Consider the following 19,277-nt stretch of genomic DNA (forward strand, 5'->3'; position numbering starts at 1 on the left):
GACTCACGGATGAACTCAATACAACTTTTTTGTATTGAATGCAATACAAAATGATTTAAATTTCCCGCCGCTAAGTCCCGGCCGCACTGACGAATGTCCTGACATCACTGGGAAATGCCATAGATCGAATCTGCTCTACGTGGCTGGAGATCGGAGGAGACAGACGTGTCCCCAGGACCTGCGGGGACCAGCAGGACACCGGGGGACAGCGACAGGACAGGGCGCAGAGTATAAGCAGCTACCCGGTCTTCACCAGAGCCTCTGGAGGTGAGGATGTTGTGCTGTGGTCAACTGCTAGGTTGCGGCCCCCGTGCACGCAGAGGCAGGTGACTGCTAACAACTGGAACAAAAAACTAGTGCCAAAGAGAAATCCAAGAGAGCAGTCAGACGAGCCAAAAGGTCAGGGCAGGCAGCGAACAAGGTTGCTCAGCAAACAGACAAGAGGTCAGGACGGGCAGCAAACAAGCAATGTCAGTAAACAAGACGGGGTCAGTACACAAAGAATCTGGAGCAGGAGAAACAAACAACAGGAACCTGTAAGCAGAGCCAAGGGAACTCCTTGTTCAGGCAACTTTCTGTTGCCCTTCACTTCCTTTTAAGGGCAGAGCCTGAATGGAGCCATGTGACCTGCTGCATCCTACCCTACCGCCAGACGGAGTCCAGGAGACTAGAGGTTGGTGGTGTTCACAACTTCACCAGAAAGGGAAGTACATCGGCAAAACACTCTAGTCCTCTGTGGTAGTGGAGCAGCTGATTGGGAGTCACATGACCTGGACCAGGAAGTGTACTGAGGGGAGGATGCCCTAGCAGAGCTGGTGCTGGCAGCAGGGGAGTGAAAGGTGGGCGGCACTGAAGGAGGCACAGATCCCCTGGACCAGCAGTGATCTGTGACACCCCAAATCTGATTTATCAGTTTCCGAATCTGGGGTCCATCAAAGATTCCTGCTTTTAGATTTTCAGTACTCAATCCAGGGAAAAATCTACAAATGTATTTGAAGCCATCACCATCCTTTTTTGGAGCTCTAACAAATTGTTTCATTAATCCTAACTTTATGTGTAGTGGAGGGAGAATGATTTTTTCTTTGTCAACAATTGGCTCATTAATGATGTTCACTCTACCTTTTTTCATGTTTTCCCTTGGAGGCCATGTCACTTTTTTCCAGTGAACATGGGTACTTTGTGTATCCACTTTGCTGTCCAAGTAGGAAGTTCACCATTTTTAAATCAGCACATATGGACCATTGGTGTTCATGATAGCAAAGCTTTTGTAAGAGCATTTTGATATTTTCATAATATTATTTAAGTTTTGTTGGATGACCAATGTAATCGATGCATAGCAGTTGCCATTATGCAGTAAAACAGATTTCAAACTTCGAGTGGAACTATCTATGAAAAGCCACCAGTCTTCTGCTCGGTATTCTGGTACTACCATATGGGCTAGTAGTCCAGAAATGGTACAACAGTACACAGGGAGGCCTATTAATCAAGCCAAACTCAATGAAACTAATGTCGTTTCTGGATTCAGCAGACCTAAAATACACTAAATATATTGAAAAATCTTTGGCAAGTAACATTTTTGAGCTGTGATAATTATTATACAGTAGATATGGAAAAATAGCCCCTTTCAAAATGGTCACATTTTGTTGCTTTGCAGCATGAAAAGAAGATACACACAAAATAACACAAAAATGATAAAGACAAAATAGCAACAGTTAATAAAAAACTAAGGATGTTTACTATACTCACTGTATGTATGTAACCTTAAATAGTGAGGGTGAACTAGTAATCCTCATTCTAAATGTTATTGTTTAACACATTTTCTAACATGTAAATGTAAGATGCAGTTGCCATTACTGACATATTCACCCAATGCACAGTGCTGTATTGTGTATTCATCAACTAGTACACAGTGTTTTTGGTTCCTAAATTAGCCAAAGGATATATAGACTGTTTTTATAAAACTGGATGTGAGAGATCCAACCACAGACCTGATCTCAGACTGTATTTCACACATGCTGTTTCGGAAGCCAGCTACCACAGGGTAATTATTACCATATTTCTATCAGCTTTAGCACAAAGAGCTCAGAAATGCTGACCATTGATACTTTACACTTAGGACCATGTAACAGTTGGCCTATTATTGATTTTGCATGTAGCAGTAAGCGCATGAAAATATAAAGGGTTCATTATGCTCAGCAGCAAATAGAATTCTCTTGATCCAGAAAATGAGGTGGTATAGGTATATAGTACAGTTTCCAGGCTGCTGAAAGATCTTTGCAGGCTTTTGATATGTTAATCTCACAGCAAGCAAAGGTTCGAAATATCAAATAGTTTGTTTTAAGATAGGAACATCTCTTAGTAGCTCCCACAACACAAACGCAAACAGACTAAGGAAAAAGTGTATTAATTAAAAGGTATTTTATTCTATACAGAACAAACCAAACAAGGTTTCTGTGGCTTCGTTTCATGCCTTGCTTTATAACATCTCACATGAAAATCCACCTCTGTGCCAGAAGTACTGGGCATTTTTTGGGCCAGTTCAGGTTTACACTTTCAATGAACATGCTCCGACTCCCTGCCTTCTTTCCTTATCAGTGTGTACTCTTCCCAGGAGGAATACTTCCAAACAGCACCTCCTGCACCCTATTTTCTGTTTGCACAAAACTGGAGTTTTCTATACATGTTCAGCTCTACACATGGCTCATGTAGTATTTTTCTACTCTCCTCCACAATAGAGTTACAACACAGCACAAAAAAGCACACATAGAGCATGCGCATATTTGCATGGCCAAGTTCAGATACTGAGTTGGAGGCCAAGCGTAGTTGAGGTAAGGCTCAGGAATCCAAAAAGGCATATTTTAGAATATAGCTGAGCAAGTCTCAGGTAGTAAGGCTGAGGATTTAGCAACCAGTACCTGGAACCAGAGAGGTATGAACAAGGCTAGCAGCTCTGAAATCCACATCTGAAAGCACATACTCTGAAATCCCCTTCAGCTGTGCACAACCTCAGTGTAAGTGCAGGGGATGCTAAGAAAGGCACATATTTGCACAGCTAAACAAAGGCTAAGGATGCTGCAAGCTGCTGGACAGATGATCTTTGGGAGAAGGTAAAAGTCGCTGTTCAGATTTTAAAGTAAAAATAAATACCAGAATATAGATCATTTTGTGGGCAAAGAACTGGTGATTTCTTCTAATATGGGGACTGCAGAGGTTGGTCTTATAATTTTTTCAGGATATTCATAATTTATAGATTAGATCTGTGTCAGTTTTTCCCATGGAGACGCACATGTTCTTGCATGTTGCAATAAGCTACGGAGTCACCCATCTACATACTAGTAGTTGAAACACTTCTTAATGGAGCTCCCATTTCCGTGACTGGGGAAGATCCTGCTTCGGATGTCTACTTTGAGATTCTTCTTCCCTCTGATGTGGGAGACAGGATTTCAGGTTCCTTCCTGCACAATTGAGAATAGTACTGTTCTTGTGAATGAGAGTGACTTGGTTTCACTTTTAACATTTAGGTATCACATAATCAGTCATAGTATATAAAAGAAAAGAACGTGAATCCTGGTGTGGAAATGGCCCAGGGCCTGCATATAATGACTGAAATCCTTTCAGTCTGCCTAATGTCAAATGGTTTCTGCCAAGTCACCATCTTAGAGATTTATTCATAAAAGTAGGAATCTTACTTGCTAGCCCAAGTCTACCTAAGGCAAGTTCATTTAGTGAAGATGTTTTTTCTTATCTGCAGTGTTGGGGATATTACTGCCTATTTTGTCTGGTCCATTGCCTTTCACTGATATTTTCCTCTGTTTGGAATGTTTTCTAGTGAGTAGAATCCATGAACTATTCTACCTCAGAACTATCTATTTTGAGGATAGGTTCTCTTTCTCCAAATTTGGCACTTACCCACCAGGTTTTTTTTACTAATTTCATTTGATCTCCTACAGGGTGAAGTAAATTAAACAGTTGGAAATAGGTTAAAAAGCAAATCCTACATAAATCCACTTTATTGTTACTTTGAAAAGCTTAAACCCCTCTATGCAATTCAGGAGGAAGAGGCTTTTGGGTGACTGCATGCGTTCTGTACTCTCAATTAGTCATATGTAGTGCTTGTCTAGACTCTAGAGTAAAGGTTTCTAGTACAGAGCTTTTTATACCATTGGATAGGAGTACATAGAGCTTTAATACACTTGAACAGGAGATTTTTGGCAGGTGGCTTCAAATCGCTGACCCAATTTCACAATCAATATTTACCTGAAGTGGGGAAAAAGGGAGTACAAGACTGCCAGGGGGATGAGAGGGATAACAAAAATATGTGAACATTGCTGAGTGCATAATGTACTTGCTCTGGTGTGTGCGACATATGCCGCAAAGAATTTTTGACATGTATTGTACGCTTATTTTCAACTTCTCGTGTTAACAGTATGTGTTGCAGTACATTGTGCTGTGCAAAAATGCAATGTGTTTTTTTTTTCCGTATACTTGCTGATTAATTGGGATTTCAGGGGGACTTATATACAAGACACCTCTGGAGTTTCATATTGCAAGACCGCATTGTGTGAATTTATGAACCACTTTAGAAAATAGCACCCTCTGACGACAATGCAAAGGTAATATCATTATTCTACCACATGGCTTGCGTCACAGTAATAATGTCAACTTTGTGGAAAAGCTTTAAGTATTCCATCAATTTAGGTTTTTGCCTTATATACATTGTACACATACTGCCACCAGGTGGTTAGAATTTTTTTCTCCAGAATAAACCAGGATTGTTTTTCGCTGCTCAACATTTATATTTGGTGCTCTCCTCCTACTCATCATCATTTTTATAACCCAAGAATAGACTGAAAACAAAACAATGGTGTCAAATACATGAAGTGCTTTTAAAATAGGAATATGCAGAACTGCTACCAATCCAGAAATGTTAGAAAATACCAGAACTCTAGCACACCATCTAATTGCAGAATCACAACAGAAGCAGTCTTACTATTGTGGTGGTAAGGGGGGAGAATTTAACACTTACAGATATTCAAAAAGATAATTTGTGTCAGCTCAACTGTCCTGAGGGAATACAAGTTGGTCAGTGCTCAATGCATCTCCTGAAACCTCTGAAAGAACCTTAGTTGAAACTAACAGGCTTTTGCTGGCTTAATATTTGTATGTTATTAAAGCGTTTGTGTCTATGTTTTTTGAAAACAAGACAATAGTAAGGTAATGTTGAATTAAAAGTGTAATACTTCATAGTTACATATTACAATACATATGAACTAATTAAAAAAGGATAGCAGATCAATATTAAAGCATACATGTGAACAAGTGTTTATCAAACATATATTAAATCAGAGTCCATCAAGAGTTGTACTTAGGAAATCTAAGTGAAAATTACCTACGTGTTTCGCCAAATGGATGGCTTCCTCAGGGAATCAAGAGACTTGAGTAGATATAAATGAAAATAAAGGGAGTGAGTCAAAAGTCATATTGTGGGAGAAAGGTACCAAAGTAGATATGGCGCTGAATCATAGGGTTGCAAATAAGGATACGGATGAAAAAAATTTTGTGGCGATGAAGTCCTATTGGGTGTTACAGTCGTCCTTGAAATAGGCAAGCATATGACTCTCAACAAACCATTGAGAGACAAATTAGGAATGTATCTAGAGTGGTTAAAGAGGTATACCACTTGTTGAAAAATCCAATGAATTATATAGTAATGTAGTAATTGTTATATGTGTTTATATCTGTCAAAGAGATAGACTTTATGGATAGTGTGGTATGACCAGTCCTGAAGGGATGGTAGTGATCACAAAATGGCACCTATGTCAGGGAGGATACGCTTCAGAAGATACATCTGTTCATAGATAGTGTGGTCTAAAAGAAGCCAGCCACCAGGGGCTAAATATGCTATGTAATTTTTTGTAGGATTGTTTAAAGAACAAACTATAAAAGGGTGTGTCACAAAGAATGTCAGAATTATATTTAATATGAAAAACATCTATTTACATTTTTGAATACAATGCACACACTTCCATAAAGAAATAAAACAAATATTTACAAATGCATGTCTCAGAGGGAGAATCACCCAATACCTAATTAGTATTAGCAACGTGTAAAAGAACCAAGTTACCAATACATTTAGGCTTTAGTAAATATCCATATGAAAAAAGTTGCTGTTTGAGAACCAATACAAAAATAAAAGACACCACCTACTGTATCTCTCTTCATTTAGTCAGGGTCTGTGCTTTCAGAAAATATATGAGCATTTGGAAATAAGGCCCATTTCAGACTTGCAGTTAGGCTAGGTACACACGTGCAATGGTTCTCGTCCAATAATGGGCTAAGGGCTGATATCAGATGAGAATCTTGCATCTTGTCAGGGCTTGTCGTTTATTGTCTGCACAACTGTCCTGGCGGATCCACAGACGATCGACTATGAACGATCATAAGGGAAGTGAAGGGGGAGAGAGCTCAGCGTTGTGCGGCTCTGTCGTTCTCCCCCTCCCCTCTCCATGGAACAGAACGTTCATGCATCATGCAGTCATTAGTAAGAAACGTAAAAGATCCTTTCCAATTACAGTTATTGCACGTGTGTACATAGCCTTAATTGTAGTATTCTACCAAATTTGCAACTGTTCTTCCAACCGCTCCTTTACATTTCAATGGTAGAGGCTGAAAGGGCAGTTGAACACTTTGTGCATGCAGTTGTGGTGGATACCTGTGTAATTCCTGAAAGTGACATATAAAGTCTGGCCACATGGTTGCCTTTCCTCCTCTGCAGAAAGAGCCACACTGCAAACGCAAAGGCCTGTTTTGCAGTTTGCCGCTCCCCAGGCTTACCATGTGGTTTGCAGCCACAGATGTAAAAAGGGGCCAAAGTAATCCTATTGTCAAAAAGCATTTGCAAAAGCAGCTGTATTGTAAATACATTAGTGTGCCTAACCTGGGCACATGTACATGATAAACATACACATTCATTGCTATTCTTTGCATTCTATTTTGTCCCATTGTTCTTTTGTGTTTTAGGTCCCAATGTTGCAGAAGGGAATCATTTTCCTCCTTAAAGAACATATTTGCAGGTAAACCCAACAAGTAATAATTAAAAAAAAACATGTATTGATAAAACTCTTGTTTTTACAAGACAAAATCTGCTTTGAGGGAAAAAAAAGTCCACTATGTTCTGAAGGGTTGCAGGGAAGAAGTCTATTCTGACACATCACCGCCGTCTGAAGGCACGGGAAATTCTCCAAGCATTAGGCTCCTCATAGCGGTTGTAAAGGGGTTCCAGGCGCTGCTGTTTCTTCTGTTTGCTGAGCTTTGTTGGATCAGAGACTTTAAAGAAAGCTGGAGCAAACTCCACCAGCCATCGAGGATCTATAGTAGTCACATCCCTCATATATTCCTTGGTAGTTAAGACAAGCTCGTGGTATACAACCCTATTAAGGAGAATAAACGCTTTGAGAACACTTTCATGAATACGAATATCTTACATGTATCAAGTGATTTAAAAAAGTAATTTTTCTTTATAGCTAGTCAGGAAAACATAATTTTAAAGTCATAATTTTGAGTAGATTGCAAAGCACACCAAAAATGCTGGAGGCAAAAAGGAATCCTCTTATACTCTATTATGGTAGACCTCTTGATTCTGCTGAGAACCAGAGGAATGGCAGAACATGCTCAAATAGTTATGCAAGCTTAAACATTCAGATAAATGTGGCAACTATGACTTAAAGCAAGCCACAGTATATTCTATCAATAAAAGGTGTATTTGTTAAACAGCCTTACAAATATTTTATTACAAGTGTGTTAGTACAAATATCTGCATTCCAAAGGTGGACCTTATTGTATATGATTTTTTATTTCTAATTTATGGGGCAAAGTTGACATTCACATACCAGTTCTGCTTTAAAAAAAACATCTTGTGAGCTAAATTCAAATAGACTTTTTTAAATGGGGCTCTTTAGTCTATCCCCTACAAAATTATACTATTTAAAAATCCATTCTAAAAAATATCATGCCATGCTGCTCATGCCAAAAGAACAATCTCCAGGTCTGAACACTGTCACAATGGGTGAAACCTGATCCCTCTAAAACCAGAAGTTCAGAAGTTGCAACAGAGACACAGAGCAGTAAAGAAACACTATGGAGGGAAGTGAAAGTGTGTGTGTGGGGGTGGGCTTCAAAGAGACTCTCACTGTCACCTAAGCCCATTGTCAATGAGAGTCTTTAAACATAATGCCACCCCAAGACACTGATGGTAATACTTGAGAAGGTATTGTTTAAAAAGAAACAATAAGGTGGTTTCAAAGCCATTATTTCTATTTTTAGAGACTTTTTAGTTACTGGCAAGGTACCAATGGATTGGCATAAGGCCAGTGTGGTTCCTATCTTCAAAAAGGGAGCAGTCATTACCAGGTAACTACAGACCCCTTAGTTTAATGTCCATAGTTGAAAAGGTCTTAGAGAGTTTGATAAAGAGTCACATAGAGGAGTTTCTGCTAGAAAATATTATTGTAAGTGATAGTCAGCATTGCTTCAAGAAAGACAGAAGTTGTCAAACAATTTTACTCTCTTTTTATGAGGAAGTAAGTAAACAGGTGGACAGTGGAATAGCAGTTGATATAGTGTACTTGAACTTTGCTAAAGCATTTGACACTGTACCCCACAGACGGTTATTATGCAAGTTAGGATCGATACGTTTAGAAAAGTCAATCTGTAAACGGATAGAGAACTAGCTTAAAGATCCCATCCAGAGAGTTGTAATATAGTGGCAAATGACATTTAATACAGATAAATGTAAAATTATGCACTTGGGAGCTAACAACATGCATGCTTTATACTGTCTAAGGCGTATACACTTAGGGGAGCCAGAAATGGAAAAGGATCTGGGGGTTCTGGTAGATCATAGACTTAATACCAGCATGCAATGCTAAGCTGCAATACCTAAATCTACTAAAGTACTTTCTTGTATTAAAAGAGGAATAGACTGCAGAAATGGAGACATAATTCTGACCCTGTACAAAGCATTGGTCAGACCTCATCTGGAATATGCAGTCCAGTTTTGGGCACCAGTTCATAAAAAGGACATTGTTGAATTGGAGAGAGTGCAGGAAGGCCAACTAAATTAATAAAAGGAATGGAGGAGCTCAGCTATGAGGAGAGACTAGCTAAACTGAATCTATTCTCCTTCAAGAAGAGATGTTTAAGGGGGGATATGATCACCCTGTATAAATATTTAAACGGTCCATATAGAGAACTCCTTTCCCCTTTATTCACTTTGAGATCATTACAAAGAACAAGAGGCACTCTTTGGGTCTAGAGGAAAAGAAGTTTAAGCTCCGGATAAAGAAGGGATTCTTCACTGTAAGGTCTGTGAAAATGTGGAATCGGCTCCCTCAGGAAGCAGTTTCAGCAACTACTATAGAATGATTAAGAAAAAGCTAAATGTTTTTCTAGAAGCACAGAATATAACTGGGTATTAAAGCTTTAAAGTAAAAATACAGTGACAGTTGATCCAGGGAACATCCGATTGCCTCATGGAATCAGGAAGGAATTTTTTTTCCCCTGTTGAAGCAAATTGTACCAGTTTTTTTTTTTTGCCTTCCTCTTGACCAACTATGTCTTATAGGGTTTAATATCTGGGATACGTTTATTTACCTAGTGGTTGAACTTGATGGACCTATGTCTTTTTTCAACCTAACCTACTATGTAACTATGTATATGTGAGGAACATAGAGGTTCCTAGAGAGTTTGATTAAGAACCACATAGAGGAGTTCCTGCTAGAAAATATTTATAAAAGTGATAACTAGCATGGTTATAAAAAAACACCTAACTTGTCAAACATATTTACTCTGTTTTGTATGAAGAAGAAAATAAACAGGTAGACAGCGGAGTAGCAGTTGATATAGTGTATTTGGTTTTTGCTAAAGATTTGACACTGTACCCCACAGATGGGTATTATGCAAATTAGGGTCTAAAGGTTTAGAAAATTAAATCTGTAAATGAATAGAGAACGGGTTCAAAGACCTCATCCAGAGAGTAGTAATTAATGATTCATAGTCTCAGTGATCTAAGGTTATTAGTGGTGTACCTCAGGGTTCAGTGTTGGGACCTTTACTGTTTAACATATTTATACATGATATATAGTTTGGGATTTAAAGTACAATTTCTGTGTTTTCCAGATGACACCAAACTATGTAATGGAATTAAATCTATATAGGATGCCTATAATCCACAAGCAGACCTGGATGTACTGTTTGATTGGGCAGCCAAATGGCAAATGACATTCAATAATGAGAAATGTAAAGTTATGCACTTGGGCGCTAACAACATGTATGCTTCATACTGTCTAGGGGGATTACATTTGGGGGAGTCAGAAATGGAAAAGGATCTTGGGCTTCTGGTAGATCATAGATTTAATATTAGCAAGCAATGCCAAGCTGCAATACCTAAAGCTAGCAAAGTACTTTCTTGTATTAACCTCCTGAGCGGTTTATTTCTGTCTGGATTTTTATGTATAAAGGAGGTACATTGTTTTTCATGAAAATTTATTTTACATTGTAGGCCTGTAAATCCTAGGCATAACTCACCAAAATGTGTCCAATATTTAATAAATGTAATAATAAACTTTAAATAAAAAAAAAACACAAAACCTGTAATATAACTGTACAGTAGTATAGGACGTGACACCGGTGGGACCAGGTTAGTGTTTAGCTACCCCAAGTGTGGCTCAGGGTTACCGCTTTCAGCATGTTTTTTGTTTTCCTCGAGCCACACTCGGGGTTATCGCCAGGGAGGTTAAAAGAGGAATAGACTGCAGAGATTGAGGCATAATCCTGCCCTTGTACAAAGCATTGGTCACTCTTTTGCGTCTGGAGGAAAAGACAATTAAGCTCTGGATAAGGAAGGGATTCTTCACTGTAAGGTCAGTGAAAATGTGGAAAAGGCTCCCCCAAGAAGTAGTTTCAGCAACTGTATATTATAAAAAACAGGGAGTCTGACATTCCCTAATTCCCTTGTGGAAATCAATTATTGCCATTAAAACACATGGACCTGGAAGATTCCCACAAGGAAATGCAAGATTCCCTGTTTGAATATTAGTGCTCTAAAAGTTTTATTTGTAAACTAACCAAACTTCTCTATAACAAAATTAGATTATATATATATATTTTTTTAATGAAATGAGAGGTTGGCACTTTACTAATATAAGAACACTAAAAACAAAAATAAATAAAAAATAAAAACATTCTTACCACTCTGGTTGTCTGTTGAATAGAGCACTGGATGGGTGGATATAGACTACTTGCTGGTCTATGAGGGTCCGATATCCCTCCTGAGGATCCTTCTTGGCAGCATTCCGGAAGAAACCACTGCATATAGCTTTCTGCACTCTTACTGTTGCTTTACCACAAGACACAACATCCAGCTTATGTCTGTAAAATGATATAAAAAGGTCATCAACACAATATTATCTAATGTCCAAATACTGCAGAATGTCAGGCCAGATAAAGGCAGTTCAAATGACATCATGTGATATGAGAAAGAGTAACAAGTTTTATGAATGAGTATAATTACAATTCCATAATGAAGGAGTATCATTACAAATACAGAACTGTAACAGATCCTGTCTGAAATATTCATGAGGATCATAAAGCTACAGTATATACAATACAAAAACAGCTTAATAACTATTGTTTTATTGAACATATATTGCACTCTTCTAAATGCCATCAAGCCATAAATTTAAAGTCTAGAGTTAAGACCGTGTCTTTGCTGACCTTGTTCTGAGTATGCTAGTTGAAAGGCTGCTGATCTCAATTCCTGAATCAATGATCTGAAATGCAAACTGGTACACTCTGTTTTTCTATACCTCTTCTGGAGGGTGAAAAAATGTTTAGATGCCAGTGGGTCAGCAAACAGACTTGAAATGACATGCATGCTGCAGAAAAATATCAGCATGGAAGCCTGCATGTTTATTAAACATGTTTCCTTTAAGGGTGGAGCATACACACTGGTATGGCTGTTGCTCAGAGCCTTTGTTTTGATATCAGATATAACAAAAGTTCACCAAGACATAGTGTTTTATGGTAGCATGAATCAATTACAAAGGTCTCTTTTTACTGAACAATGAGCACTACCAAGTGATACCCAGGTTTTATCTATCCACAAGTTTCAAATTAACTGAAGCACATTGGGAAAATCCTGACAATGTGTGGTGGTCATCCAAAAAGGGCAACGTTGTACACTGATTGTACACTGGTTAACTATAGAACTAGTCTATCAATTTTAGATTAAGTATATCTCACATCCATGAAAACCTTTACAACTAATACAAAGGGAGTGACAAGAAATCAAAAGAAATAATGTTGGTCAGGTTTTTATGTTCATTTGTTTTATTAGAAAAGATGTCTTTAGTTTACATTTTAGATTACTGCCTATACTAAACAAAATAACTGTTTTTTTAAAATCCCTCCTGCAAAACAAACATTTAGGTATGACTAAACCCAACATACCTGTCCATTATACCCAACATTTGTTTACGAATATCTTGAGCACGTCTCAGTGAACGAACTTGAATAAAGTTTTCATAGCACCAGGGGCTGGAGAACTTGTTGTTCTTCCAGGAGTTGTATACAGCTAGCAATGTCAGATGGTCTCCCTCAGTCTGGTGGAACTTGGCCTTCTTCTGATCTGCAAGTGCTTGTTTGTCCTGTAGGTGAAATGTCAACCATTATTCTGGTGTCTGGTGTTTTCAAATATTGGAGCCTTTTTCAACAAAGCTTCACTTTCTCCCGGAACCCCTTGCTGGGAAAATCTTTTAACAGGTAAAGTTGAATTTTCATTGAGATCCTGTATGTAGACATTATTTTTGTCATGTTTCTGATTGATCATAAAATGGGTGAGGGGTATGAAAGAAAGAGCTAAGAAAACAGCCCTTTAGGTATACCTATTGGCTATTGTCCTGATCACAAATCTTCCCTGGCATGCAGGTAAATACAAAATTTTGAGCTGTCAAAAAGAGAGGCGAGGGTTGGAAAAATGTGGATTTTTCCCATGGTAAACTATACACCTATTGTGCTAAATTTGCTAAACTCAGTCACTCCACATTTGCTGTATAGAGAGATATGCTGTATAGAGAGAGATATTCTGTATAGCGAGATATTTCATTTGGTCTACAAAGAGGTCCTCCTCTATTCACACTGGTTGGTGGTGATGTGGGAGAGTGTGTGTGTGCATGTTTGAGTGTGAGAAATTAGTAGTTTATAGAAAAGATATTTTTTATGCGGCAAGTTTAGGTAATAGGACATGAGAAGGTATTTCTGGCAAGAGTAAAAGATATTTCTGCATTTGCTAAAAAAATGTCCCTGCCTGAAAAAAGAAAACTAATGTAGCAACCACATCTAAAGACTGGTAAGCTGCATTTTATTTATTTTTGGGTTTAGATATCCTTCAAGCAATAAACTTGCAACCTCCAGAGTCCCAAACACTTCCAAATCAGCTCCTTGGGCTTTCTCTCTCCCGAATTGCTTTGTCTTTACATGAGAGTTTAGAAGCATAAAGTACTTCTCAGTCACTGTTTGGATGTGGGAGAGAGAGCTTAGCTGCTGGGAGAACAACCTTCAATGTTTCTCATGTAAAGTTTGAAGATGAAACACTCCAGCATGCTTGCAGCTACAACCCAGTGGACAGCTCATGTACATTTTGTTATAAATATGTAAAAACTCGAAATAGTCATAGACTGGTCACAGATTTTCTTTAAATTTAAAGTTTACTACCGGTTGAAAGCCTTTGTTTCACTTTGCATCAATACTGTGTTTTTGTTGTTTGCAACATGAATATTAAAATGTACTGCGTACCTTAGGTCTATAGAAGACATTCTGAACAGACAGCATAGACACAATAGTGAGCATCTCCTCACTGCAGCCAAGATGTACGGACATGATCAGCATTTTACAAAGCATAGGCTCCAGGGGGAATTCAGCCATCTGAAAGGGACAGAAGACAAAAAAAAAATATTACATTTTGTTATCTGATGAAAAAAAAAGACTCAAAATGCAGCATTTTTTCAGTTTTAGCATGATAACCAGTATTTTAATGGAAATGCTTTTTAAAATTAAATTAGCACAATTATGTTGTAAAAAAAGCATAGATATATATATGTGAAGAGAAAAGCTTGTGAATCATGTGACGGTCACTTAAAGTCTAACTAACTCAATAACTGGATAGAGGGAAGATTATTCTTCACTTTCTGTCCCTTTAACATTGGAACAAGGAATGAAGGAAGTGGGTGTAATTCTTGACCAGAAGGTACACACACTACAAAAGGACTGTTAATGGTTTTAAGACTAAAAATGTGCTATCTAGTCATTATTGTGCACTGCTGTGCTACTCTACATCAGCTTGGGAGTCGAACAGCTGGTAGAGCACATTTCTATATTGTACGCAGAAATTGTTTTGTATATTTGATGCGTGTTAGTGGAACATCCTTCTCCAGGTCACCCAACAGCATTTTAAAACAAAAGAGGACAGGAAAAACTGTACCTGTAACCATTAAGAGATACTTACCCTACGTCCAAGACGTGTAAGTAGGCCTTCATCATCTAGTGCTCCAAGTGTATATAACTGTTCCATAGCTGTGATTAGGGTCTCCATTGGTGGGGCATCCATGAAATCGAAAGATAGCAAATCATTGATCCCCATAGCCTTAAAATAAAGCAATTCTGGTATTAATTTTTTTTTAAGTACAGAAAACATATTATTAATATCAAACTATGTTCAGTGTAACACCCACAGAAGAATTTTGAAAGAAGTTACAATCTCTATAACTTTAAAACTCTAGACAACCTGTCTTGTGTTACCCCCATGGTAATTAAACACTGATAAACTAGTATGCCAGAAAAGCATCACAAAAAGGGCCCGTGGCCATGGGTTTTCTTTATAGCAGAACTTTCTCTTCACAAACAAGTGAATTGAAATGCAAAAGCAGCTTGATACAGCCTAAGTTTATTTTGCCTTAACACTGCATATATGCTTTTTGTTAAATTAGGGAATCTGAAGAAAAAGAAAAAGTGCCAGGTGAAAGAAAAAAAACAAACATTCACGACGGACAGGTCATCACATCATTTAGTATTCGTTGTAGCATTATATAGAGGAAAATAAAAGGTCACCACATAGCACATTATGCATAAGCATGTTTACAAAGAGTTTTTTAGCAGGTTACAACGTCTTACCTTAAGAGATAACACTGTGCTAGCCAAGTTTGTTCTCTGGATCTCAGGCACATTGGTAGTAAGCATCTCATCACGATAGGCACGCTCAGTGTAAAGCCTGTAGCACTTTCCAGGACCTGTTCTTCCGGCTCTACCTGCACGCTGTTTAGCTTGTGCCTGTCAAGAAAACAATGTTATTAAGATTTTTTAAAGAACTATAAATACAGACAACATCTAACTCCAGCTACTTTTTTGTGGTATTTGCCAAGCATGTGGAGATATAGTAAGAATTCCAGTTTTTCCAGAAAATTATTTTCATTTATTTAGGACATTATTGTGGATTACAAAAGTCTACAGTATACTCATTTGATCTGTGTGGCTGGACATATCAAATAATCTGCAGTAGTGTTCAATAGCTGGAGATGGGATTTGTCTGTTTTTTTAAGTCAGCATACTATACAACTTTCTGCTATATGTTATACAAAAGCATTTTGATACTTATGTGAACTTTTGAACATAATTTTTGAGACTGATGATTGTTACAGGTTCAATAGGTTATAGCTTTTTTTCAATAATCTTTTTTTTCTACTTACTATTAATATTATTATTATTATTATTATTATTATTAATATTACTAAACAGGATTTATATGCGCTGACAAATTACACAGCACTGTACATTAAATAGGGGCTGCAAATGAGGGACACAGACAGTGACACAGGAAGAGAAGACCCTGCCCCAAAGAGCTTACTATCTAGGAGGTGGGGGAAATAACACACAATACGAGGGGAGATATGTATTGGTAGGAAGTAGTGAGGGTTTCAAAAGACAGAAGACGACGAGTAGGCAAGTTTGAAAAAAATTAGTTTTGGGTGCTCTTTTTAAATGAGCAGAAAGTAAGAGCAAGTTGAAAAGTATGACCATTCCAGAGAGTGGGGGCAGCTCTACAAAAGTCTTGGAGTCATGTGATGAGGTTATGAGTGAGGAAGTAAGTAGTAGGTCATTGGAGGAGCAAAGAGAATAGCTAGGAGAGTTTTTTTTTTACCAGGTCAGAAAGGTAAGTTAGATGAGAACTGGGGAGGAACTGGAAGGCAAAGCACAGCGTCTTGAATTATGATTCTAAGGTTAAATGGAAGCCAAAGAAGAGAACTACAAAGAGATGCAGCAGAAGATGAGCAGTGGAAACGATGGATGAGTCTAGCTGCAGCATTCATTATAGAGAAGAGAGTCAGGTTAGTGGAATACCAGACAGGAGGATACTGAAGTAATCTAAATGAGAGATAAGAGCGTGTACCAGGAGTTTGGTAGTCTGTCGGGACAGGTAGAGGCGGATTTTGTAGATGTTGCGCAGGTGAAAGTGACACGAATTGGAAATGTTCTAAATATAAAGGGTAAATGAGAGGGCAGAACCGAAGGTGACGCCAAGACAACGTGCCTGAGGGGAGGGATCAATAACAGTATTGTTAACAGTTAGGAATATGTCAGGGGAAGGTTTGTAATGTGTGTGTGTGTGTGGGGAGATTATGAGTTCGGATTTATCCAGATTGAGTTTCAGAAATCTGTCATGGATGAGAAGATGGCTGACAGGCAGTATGAAACCTTGTCCAGGACTAAGAAAGACAAGTCAGGGGTGGACAGATAGATTTGAGTGACATCAGGATACAGAGGGTACTGTAAACCAAAGGAGGAAATGAGACTACCGAGAGAGGAGGTGTACAGAGAAAAGGGAACTGGCCCAAGGACTGACCCTTAGGGAACAGGGAGACATGTAGGAACAAACCAAGAGAGAGCAGTGTCACTGATACCAATGGAGCACATGATTTGTATTAGAAGGGAATGATCAACAGTATCAAAAAGCAGAGGAAAGATCAAGGGGAAGGGGGGAAAAGTTGCCTTGAGACTTAGCTCTGATGAGGTCATTGGCCACTTTAGTAGGGGCTGTTTGGTGGAATGGGCAGCTTGAAATCCAGACTGGAGAGGGTCAAGGAGAGTTGGTGCTCAGGTAATTGGTGAGTCTTTTGTAGACAAGGCGCTCAAGAAGTTTGGAAACATATGGGAGAAGGGAGATAGGACGGTAGCTATAAGGTAGGGAGGGGTCCAGTGAGGGTTTCTTTAGGATAGGGAGAATAATAGCATGTTTAAAAGCAGAACCAGTAGAAAGGGAGAGGTTGAATAGTTCAGTTAGGGCGGGGGCCAGGGCAGAGGAATGGGCACTGAGTAGATCAGAGGGAATTGGGTCAAGCGGACAGGTAGTAGAAGGAGATATGTAGGAAGAGAGAATGCTTCATCCACAGTAACAGGGCTGGGGGAGGCCAGTGATTACATACTGGTGGAAGGGGTAAATATGGCTGGAGTCAATTGTTGAGAAGAGGCTGCGTGTGTTGGAAGCTTGAGAGGAAATGACAGCGGAGAAATAATTTTGCTTGGTGACAGTGAGTTCAGTGTTAAAGAGTTGTAGTACATGAAGTCAGCGCTGAGGCCAGATTTCCTCCACTTGCGCTCAGCTGCACGAACAGTCTTTTGTAGAAGTTTGGTGTGAATGTTGTGCCAGGGTCGGGGGTTAGCAGGACAGGGGTAGTGGAAGGTGGCAGGGGCAACTTTATCCAGAGTCAAAGAAAGTATGTGGTTGAACTGAGTGGCAACTTTATTTGGAGATGTGATATTAGAGAGGGTGGGGGTTTGGGATGTAAGGCTGTTTGAGAATAGGTTGTGGGTAATGTTACAGATATCTCTCTGCCATTGACCAGGTCTGGGATGTGGTAAAGGGGGGCAAGAGTTACATAGCTTGAAAGTAATAAGGTTGTGATCAGAAAGGGGAAATGGGGAGTTACATACATTTTCCAGAGATGCAATAGTATAAAGTTTGTTTTAGTCTGACCACACCAAGGAAATGTTTTCTTCCTTCCAGTCTCTGACATTTGCACAACAAATAGGACACAGATAGCATTAAAAACTATTGAAAATGTGTACTTCTCCATATCTCAATTGAAAAGAGATATGATCAACTTTCAGGTTTCAGTCCTATGAACACCGATAAGAAGCAAAATGTTCACCGAAAGATAGCATACAGTACTTTAAATTCTTTAAAGCATACTCGCCATGTAATGAATATATACTTGCATTATTGCATACTTTCCAGTGAAAATATGTTCTAAGTTGAATTAACTGGAATTATTACTAAGGGTTAAATAGGAATATATCTACAAAGTTTCACTGAATGATCATTACTTGGCTGTAGCAGTGATCATTTCAAGGAAACTCGCCTGCTTCAGTGCGCACACATGCACGGAAGTAAAAATGTTGCATTCTACAGAAAAAATATTCAATGGCATATTTATTTCCAAAATAAAATTGCTTGTTACTGTACAAAAATTTAAATATTAAATTCTCTTAGTTAACTCACCTGTGAGATTGGTGTAACAACCAGCTGATCAATGCCAGTTTTGGAGTTGTAAACTTTCTGCTTTACAAAGCCAGGGTCAACTACATAATAGATCCCATCAATGGTTAGTGAGGTCTCTGCAATATTGGTTGCAATGACAACCTAAAAAAAGCAAACAAAAAACTAATCTTGAGTATTTAGAGTACAATAATGATATTTCCTATGTAGGGCTCTGCTCAAACACCCACAATGGATTCTTTATGTTGGGTGGAATTCAACAAGATAGCTGGCATTTACTGATATATATGAAACACAAAAGAAAGATCCAGCTGTGTGACTGACGGGGAAGGTTTGCCTTTTTAATTCATTTTTCATCATCAGAAGCCTAGTTATATAAAACAATTCAATTAATTGGAAAATCTACTGAAATAAATGCTCAGGACTAAATTTACAAGTTGAAATTGCTAACAACATGATTTTCAGGTACCAGTCCTGTAAAGAGCCACTGGAAAATTGAACCCTGCCCTACTATATCACTAAAGAAAAAAACTTCCTTTTAAAACAGGGCAAAACAAGTACATGCAGAAAAGCTAAAGATGATGTCTGTTTTAGTACCTGTATTCTCTTGCATAATGGCAAGTAGCAGCTTCATTTGAATTTTAGCAATTAAGAATAAAATACACACTCAAAA

General features: G+C 38.4%; 1 protein-coding gene across 1 annotated transcript in view; it reads right to left on the reverse strand.

The window, feature by feature from the left end:
• Positions 1-5,959: 5,959 nt before the first annotated feature.
• The window catches only part of DHX8 (DEAH-box helicase 8), a 29,004-nt gene continuing 15,686 nt past the window's right edge, over positions 5,960-19,277 (reverse strand). The window contains exons 18-24 of the mRNA XM_072414928.1: positions 18,608-18,748; positions 15,226-15,381; positions 14,561-14,698; positions 13,852-13,980; positions 12,508-12,704; positions 11,248-11,427; positions 5,960-7,430 (exon numbers count right to left, since the gene is read on the reverse strand). Of these exons, the coding sequence (XP_072271029.1) occupies positions 7,211-7,430; positions 11,248-11,427; positions 12,508-12,704; positions 13,852-13,980; positions 14,561-14,698; positions 15,226-15,381; positions 18,608-18,748 (1,161 nt within the window). The 3' untranslated portion in view covers positions 5,960-7,210. The remainder of the gene's footprint in view (positions 7,431-11,247; positions 11,428-12,507; positions 12,705-13,851; positions 13,981-14,560; positions 14,699-15,225; positions 15,382-18,607; positions 18,749-19,277) is intronic.

Source organism: Pyxicephalus adspersus, chromosome 6, assembly GCF_032062135.1.
Source record: "Pyxicephalus adspersus chromosome 6, UCB_Pads_2.0, whole genome shotgun sequence".
In the NCBI taxonomy this organism is placed as follows: domain Eukaryota; kingdom Metazoa; phylum Chordata; class Amphibia; order Anura; family Pyxicephalidae; genus Pyxicephalus; species Pyxicephalus adspersus.